We start from the raw sequence: 8418 nt of genomic DNA, 5'->3' as shown, positions 1-8418 counted from the left end.
CACAATCTGAGGAGGCATATCCACGCAGGAACGCACACACACACACACACACACGCACGCACGCACGCACGCACGCACGCACGCACGCACACACACACACACACATGCACAGCTCTCTACATGCTTGGCAACAGCACCCTGACAGACCAAGAGCAGGTGGAGTGGGTCCTGTCCTCCCCGTGCTCAACATGTTCACCTTCATGTGGCGAGAGCATGCAGGCCAGTTCCTGGAAGACGAAGGTGTTGATGCCACTGAAACGGCACATATTTGAGCAAGTATCTATAATTCAGACTTTGTATGCGTTAGAGAACATTTCCAGCAACTTCTGTTTTTTGTGTCATGAAACTTGCGCTTTGTTTTTTCCGTCCACTCTGTGAAAAATAAAGCAACTAAAATCTAAAGATTAACATGATTTCTAAGCTGATGATGAATGTCTGTGAGCTCCTGAAATGTGCTGCTGTACACATCGATATGACATCAGCGGGTCGGGGTGGTAACATTTCAATGCTCGGAGTTCCTCCGTGTGATGGTGTAGACTGCTGAAAGGGTCAGGCGAGGTGAGACGTGTTTGACTGGCTTGGGAGCAAAACAATCTAAACAACAAGAAGCCGTGTGTGAAGAGGCCGTGTGCAGCAGGGAAATTGAGGTCATCTGTCAGGGAGTATTGATGTTGAAAGCAAGCAAACTCAAGTGGAAAGCATTTGCTCTGATTCTCTACAAGTGAACACACACATTGCCATGGTCACGCACCAGCAGCTAAAACTGCAATAAGCCGTGGTGGAGAAACGGAGGAGGTATATGCGTATTTTCCAAAGCTAATTTAGGTTTATATTTGATCAATGAGGGATTAGTGACAGCCTGAGGTAGAAAATGTGTTTCTGGTATTCGAAGGCGTTTGCTGAGTCTTATCAACTGTGTGCTTTCATGGGCCACACTTACGATGCAGCACCAGCTCAAAATGACACAAGAAGAAAAATAATAGAGGATTTCTTTGAGAGGTTTTCCTCCATGCCAAAGGGACAGATCTGAATAAATTCAAGTTGACATATTCGGCACAAACAAATTTTACGTTTCCTGTTTTCTTAGGTTGCATGCCAGCTTCTAATCATTGACCGTCTTCTAGAAGCAAGAGGGGAATCAGCATGAAATGTGAGAGAGGTTCTGTTGGAGAGGAGGCTGTAATGAAAGGAATGATGAAAAGAAACATGAAACAGAAAGAAATGTCAGTGGGTGGTGAAAAAAAATGTTTTTTTCTTTGATGGGAAGAGAAACCATGATAGAAAAAGTTTAGGTGAGGAGAAGAAAACACGAGCAGAAGTCATGAAGTCAAATATAGAGTAATACAGACAGTGAGATTATGTATTTATGAGTTTAAAAAGGTTTAAATAAAAAAATATAAATATCTGGAAAACTGCAGTTGTATTATTTTATAATTGTGTCATTTCATTTGTAATATTTATTCTCTATTGCATCTTTAAAACAACAGAATTTGCAAATAACTCAATATTTTTGTTTGTTTGTTTCAATATTAACTACTAGATTCTGAAAAAGTTACTTCAAACAGAAGATCTTATGTAAACAAATTTGGAGTAAACATTTCAGCATTTCAACAATTATCTTGTAGCCATCAATAAAATTGCTGGAGGTCTGCAGGTAGCTGAGTTTTGATAGATATAAATAAATCAGTTTCTAGATGTGCAAACTAGAAAATACACCCAAGTGCTACTTGGTGCTGGTTGGTCCTATAAAATATTGATGATATCCATTTTATTCATGTTCATTATCATGCAAAATAAAAAAAATATATTATTATAAAAGGTGTGGGGGGAGAGTAGTCTGAATTGGGTTCTGGAGCTTTGCCCCACCTCATACATCGCACTCATTCGCCAGCCGCGAGTGATTCCAAGCCGCGACTAACACCACATCCACCAGGCGAGCTGAGAAATTGCTCCCCCTGGCTTCTCCTGTGAGACATGCAAGCGCTGCCCAATTATTTCTGTTCACTCGCTCACCTTTGTCAGGTGATACCCTGCAAGGGTAACCATTGGCTCTTGTCTCAGACCTTCCCCGAGGTGATTGGTGGAGTGACGAGCACTCAGTTTGTGACCTCTACAATGAGCTTCCTCCCACACCAGGAAGTGAGGGGAAGATTCTTCGGCTATATAACCCTGATTTTGCAAAGAAGATATGATTATGGTGCAAAACCGATTTTAAAACACAATGTGTCAGGAAAGACAAATAATTAACGTATTGTAATAGAGACAGTATACATACCTTGTTCTTGCTTTATAAGTCAGTAACACTCAAAAAGATAAATATTTCTGAGATTTTATGTACAGCAATGCATGCTGGGAGCGAAAAACCGGGTCATAGACGAGTAACCTGCCTAAACTAAATTGTTCACGACTCACCATAGCTATTGTGGAGCACCATTGAACCATACACTGTGGACTATTCATATCTAATGAAAGGAAGAAAACCAGCATGGTAACTGAGTAGACACCGCATTGGCTTCATTGTACAGTAAAAAAAGGTACGTCACTTCGTCCGCCATGTTGTGAGTGGCAAACTTTAACAACAGATACACCACGGGTCACGTTCATTTTTTTTAAAATAAACATTACTATGCCTTACTATTAAGATTTAATACTTTTGTTATGTATTAAGTCTTAATAATAGTCATATATCAGCGAATTAAAATGTAAACACGTTCAATGACTTCTAAAACCACCTAAATTTTGTGGATTTAGTTAGATTAAATATACTGCATTTAGTTAATAAGCTGAAGTTGCTTCCAAATGTTTGGGTTGTTTTCCTTGGTTCCTAATTTATATAGTTTCTTCCTAACAGAATAACTAATACCTCACAGCATCATCCCCTTGTGCTAAAGTTAGCTCTTGAAACTGAGAATATATGTTTTAATGACATTTACTTGGATGATCAAACGTAATAAAAACAAAACAGAATCATCTTAAACGAGAAAAAACGCCACTCACAATATGTTGGCGGCGTTATCGGTTATGCTTCGTGTGTTTGCTTTGTATGATGAAACCACGGAAACGTCACAGTTCCCATGATGCCTCACGGATATCAGCTAGTTTGTTCGTATTTTTGTACTGAAAAACATTACTGTCTTTAAAGATATAGCAAGTAACCTCTTGTATTATATCAACATAACAGAACAGTACAATAAAAAAAATTGAGTGAAACCACAATAGTAAGTAGAGTCAGATTTGTGTGGTATAAAAACGTCGTCATCATGCTTCTTCATCCGGGGCATTCAGAAGGTTTGCAATCTGGGCTACAAACAGAGAACCTGGTTTCTCACATACTTGCCCAGGGGAAAGTCCCCGGACCCGTGGCAGAAAGTGCCCTGGTTAAATCCAGCCTCGGCTTGCGCTCCTCCGTAAGAGCCAAGACGTTCATCAGAACCGAGCTTGGGGATTGCTTGTCGAATTTGTCAGCGTTAAGAGGAATGCAAACACTATGCACGAAACGCTTCAACAGAACGGGGCTCATTCTCCGAATGCACGCTTTTTTTTGGGATTAGGTGGCATTAATAAGTGCATATTTCAGTTCATGTTCCTATAAAATAACATATTCATATAACAATTTTGCTGTTTTTTTAAAACAAATATTCAAATTGGTACTTATTTTGATAATATATGGAAGTTAAACTTTTAACTTCTTATTTAAAATATATTAACTCTAAAAACATCCTAAGTAACTTTAACATTGGAGTCAGTTACATTGAAAAACTTTATTAATCTCAAAGGAAAATGAAATGTTTTCTTCAAAGATGCCGGTGGGCAACAAAGATTTATTTGGCATTATGTTGCTAGAACATAATGGAGTTCAGAGGGGTTCAGAGATAAATAGGCAAGTATTGTCAATGTCCCCATTTCCTGTTCATCTCCAATTAGCTTCTGTTAAATATTGTTTTATAACATAATCCTGTTTTAAATGAATGAAGGAATACACCAAACTTTTTTTTAATCTTATAAAAAATAAGATATGGGGAAAGCTTAAGATCTCAATACTTTTGCAAGCGAGTGTAAGTTTAGAAACCGTATAATGTCTCCATCTTGTGGTTGAAAAGATGATGTGCAACTCAGGCAACAACATCCAGAAGTGTAACTGAAGTTTTGTGGTTTTAATCCTCATACTGTTTGTCAAAATAAATCATTAAAACAATAAAAGTCCCAGTCCACTTCATCTCTCATTTCTGTCGATCCTTGAGCTTGATCATTATTTTGAGAAAAATACCTTGTATGTTTAAGTAAATGCTGATAGTTTTAGACCCAGAAAGTGTCTGTTCTTAATTTGTAACTTAATTACAAATTAAGTTTTGTAATTGCTCTGAGAATGTACTGCAGGTGTGAACACTTTTCTTCCTTTTCACAATAAACTAATGAATAAAGCTTAAGTCGCTGAAGACAAAACAAGTGCATCATTATTGCTATTCAGCGTTTATGCTGAAAATGGCCCCTGGGTGTCCATTTTCCATGGTTTCACCTTTCTCAGAAAACAATGATCCACTCTGTCCCTCGCTGATGCCAGTAGAGGGAGCTCCACCCCTGCACCCTCCATCCTAATAAGCTCTGACATCAGAGCACACGCTAACACACACGGACCATACCTTCTGCTACAGGATTAGGGCAGCAAACAAAAAGCTTAAAGAGTCATGTGCCTCTACTCTCCAAATGATCCCTTCCTGTAACCCACTTCTCTTACTGAGCTATCCCATGATTCATGCAGAGTGGGCGTAGGCACGAGCATCAGCAGCATCACTAAGTTTCAGCTCCTCCCTGCTGCATGCTGGGAGGGAGAGACTGAGAGGATCAGGGTCAGATAAATTCCAGACTGAGTGACGGTGGCACTGAGTGTAAATGAGAGGACAATCGGGTGCATGAGTGTGTGAGAGGACAAATTAGGCTGGGTGATAGAGAGAGAGAGGGAGAATTGTGAGTCTGTCTGTATGTGCATGAGAGAGAGAGGCAAAGATAAATCCAGAGAGGACAGGAGTGTGTCTAAGGGAAAGAAAAGAGGGACAGGAGGTAGAAGACAAGACACTCGGAAAAGGAGGGAACATGGCTGAGCCGGAGCTGAAATCGAGAAGCAGCCGGGAGACTGTTGCTAAAGCAGGGAGCCAGGAGAAGATGGAGAGTAAGTACAGTCTGTACTTACACTCCTGTAGACGCCACATGGAGCAGAGCTGCATTATTCCATCATGCGCTCTGATGCAACTGATGCAAGGCTAGAATGCCTTGCATCAGTTGCAAGGCATTCTAGCCTGCAGAGCTCTGCACAACAGAGCTTGTGCTTTCCGGGAGTGGCGATGCTAACAGGTGACAAAAATGGCAGGTGCACGTGTGTCTCTGCAGAGAAACGGTAGGCTGAGAGACGTTAGGAGGAACTTCAGAAAATGATCAGAATTGAAAAATATTGACATTTTCCACTTGTGAGAATCTAAAGTTTTAATGTGTTTCTAATCGCTGATCATCTTCTGCTCTGCTGTCTTGACTTCACCAGCAACTAAAGCAGAGCCCAACCAAGATGGTCTCATTGTGGAGCACCCAGCGTCCCCATCGGACCCCATGGTCTCTGCCCCTGCTGCCACAGACCCAACTAACAGCCCGCCTGGCAAGAGTGAAAAGATCAAGCTCAAACGCAGCATCACCCTCTTCAACGGCGTGGGGATGATCATAGGCACCATCATCGGCTCGGGCATTTTCGTGACTCCAACAGGTGTGGTCAAAGAGACCGGTTCTGCTGGCCTCTCCTTGATCGTCTGGGCTGCCTGTGGAGTTGTTTCCACCATGGGAGCCTTGTGCTATGCCGAGCTGGGCACGACCATCACAAAGTCTGGAGGAGACTACACATACATCCTTGAAGTATATGGCGAACTTGCAGCCTTTCTGAAACTGTGGGTGGAGATGCTAATAATTCGTCCATCGTCCCAATATGTAGTCTCGCTGGTGTTTGCCACCTACCTTCTCAAACCCCTGTACCCAACCTGCCCTGTGCCAGACAGTGCTGCCAAGCTCATCGCCTGCGTGTGTCTTAGTGAGTAAGGCTGAAGTTTTCAGATGTGTTTTTCAGTCATATTTTTACCTCCTCATATGGGTAAACTTGGAGACGATTCATTCTGAATTCCTACTCATAGTTGTGCCTTTCGCTACACGTTGCAGCCTCCTTGACGTTTGTGAACTGCATCAGCGTGAGAGCAGCCACCAAGGTCCAGGACTTGTTCACAGCATCCAAATTACTAGCTCTCATCATCATCATCCTCTTTGGCTTCATCCAGATATTCACAGGTAACCACCCTTCAACACATGCTTTGTTCTTAAGAGGTTCAGATGGTTATTTGTCACCTCAGCGCTCTCTCACTTCTTCACTAAGCCTTTCAGTTTAATGTCACTGCAGAGCAATTCAATTTTATAACTTGATTTTAAAACGTGGGAAGTCAAGTTCAAGGAACTGAGTAAACTGGAAGTAAACTGGAATTTAATTCAACCAATTTTGCGATCAAAATTAACAAAAGGATGTGATATGACAAAACGTGGCGAAACAAATAGGCATTGTTTGACAATTTCTTTCAGCTACACAAACAACAAAACTCGTACAAATAGCTTAATTTTCACCTAGACCACAATCCAGACTAGGAGAATCCCTTGATTATAAATTAACTTGTTAATAACAGTGGATAATTGTGAATAACTTACCGGATCTTAATTGAGCAAGTTATTATTTTTGCATTGGAGTTGCCTATAGCTAACAACAACAAAAAAAAAAATTCAATCAAACACATATTTTTATCTAAATAGGTCAACAATTCGATTAAGGCTGGAAGTAATTCTTTAATCTGTAACGACGTCTTTATTCTGTCTGAAAGTAACGTTAATGTTTTGAAGTGTTCCAGTCAGAGAGCCTCTGGAAAGAGTTAAATCATCCAAATACATTTGGAGACATGGAAAAGTATGCTCAGTGATAATGAGGAGGGCTTAATCGCTCTGATTGGAAGCAATACTCTTCTAATGATAATTAAATTGGGTATTCATATTTTATTATGATTTATTATCTTTAGAAAGACGTCTGTTTCATTTCCAACCAGAAACAAACTTCTTGGTTGGATTAAAAGTATTTAAAATCTAAATATTCCAGGTGCATTAATAATTATGTGCTTCTCAGTACATAGGTGTTGATAGTATCTGGAGTAGAGTATTATTTTAAGAAGAATATATACATTCATTGCTCAGATTTTAACAGTGATATTTACATGTGCAGCATGAGGCATTTTTCTTTTGTCTCTAATCATGAACAAATTGTTGATGCATGTTAATGAACCTAATGAAGCAGGCTGCTGTCCTTTCAGTTTGTCAGCACAGTTGCTGAGCCTGAACACAGGGCCCGTCTGTCTGCAGCCGGCTGATTGAGTCTGGCTGTGCAGCCATGTGCGCGTGTGTCTGTGTGCGGGTCTCCAGGCCGCACATGGCCGTAAATCACTGCCATACTTTTCTCATCTGCACAGCGTTTATTTGATAAAGGATACGATAGAAGATAATTTAGGGTTTTTCTTTTATACAGAGAAAATCACTGGCTTTTGTGCATAATTTCATGCAAGCTCCATGATGCATTGTGTGTTACTCAGAAATGATGTAGCAAAAAAATAAATAAATAAATAAAAATGAAAAGGACACGCGGGAACAGAATGTGACATCTGCTTCTTTCCCTCCTTTTGGAAGGCCACACCCAGTGCCATTGTTTCCCCTTCTTTCCCTGACCCCCACCCCCACCCTCAGTGAGTTACCATAGTAACGAGGTGGAAAAGCCTACACTGTTGAGTACATGACAGAAGGACTGAAGGGGCAAATAATATGGGCTTAAGGCTCTTAAGAGAAAGTTATTAACATGTGAAAGCACCAGGTAGAGTGGAGTCACGCCCAGTGAGAATACAAACTCACATTCTAATAGCGCTACACTGATGCAATAAATGTATGCTTTTCCTTCACAGACTAAAGTTTATTTATCATATTTATAATTCTGCTGGCATTTAAATGTCACCTGAACTGAAGTTCCCTTCGCTTCCCCCACATCTAAGGAGATGCTGGCTGAAAATATCAGGTTGTCAACAGGCAGTCTACCAACAGGCTGGTGTTGGTGGAAGAAATTAAAAAGTATCAGGAGTGTAAGAGAATATCTAACCAGGACACTGAAGTGATGTGATCAAACTATATCTTGAGGTATGATTCAGTTAATAATGCCAGCTTAAAATAACTCCCATGCTTGTGTTTCTCAGCAACAGCAATTGCCTCAGTTTTTTTTCCTAACCTTGAGATTCTGTTAGCTGTATATGAGAAGCAAAGGCACTGTTAGGATGGCCCTTAGCGGCTGCAGGGAGTAGGAGACTTGAGGCA

The 8418-nt window shown here is 40.6% G+C and overlaps 1 protein-coding gene across 1 annotated transcript in view; it reads left to right on the top strand.

Moving 5' to 3' along the window:
- Positions 1–4643: 4643 nt before the first annotated feature.
- LOC103138942 (large neutral amino acids transporter small subunit 1-like) overlaps positions 4644–8418 on the top strand; it is an 11274-nt gene continuing 7499 nt past the window's right edge. The window contains exons 1-3 of the mRNA XM_007553353.2: positions 4644–5167; positions 5534–6067; positions 6193–6318. Of these exons, the coding sequence (XP_007553415.1) occupies positions 5092–5167; positions 5534–6067; positions 6193–6318 (736 nt within the window). The 5' untranslated portion in view covers positions 4644–5091. The remainder of the gene's footprint in view (positions 5168–5533; positions 6068–6192; positions 6319–8418) is intronic.

Source organism: Poecilia formosa, unplaced genomic scaffold (genome assembly GCF_000485575.1).
Source record: "Poecilia formosa unplaced genomic scaffold, Poecilia_formosa-5.1.2 Scaffold56, whole genome shotgun sequence".
NCBI classification, from domain to species: Eukaryota; Metazoa; Chordata; class Actinopteri; order Cyprinodontiformes; family Poeciliidae; genus Poecilia; species Poecilia formosa.
The sequence above is the reverse complement of the archived record's forward strand: the minus strand, read 5'-3'. Positions and strand labels throughout refer to the sequence as shown.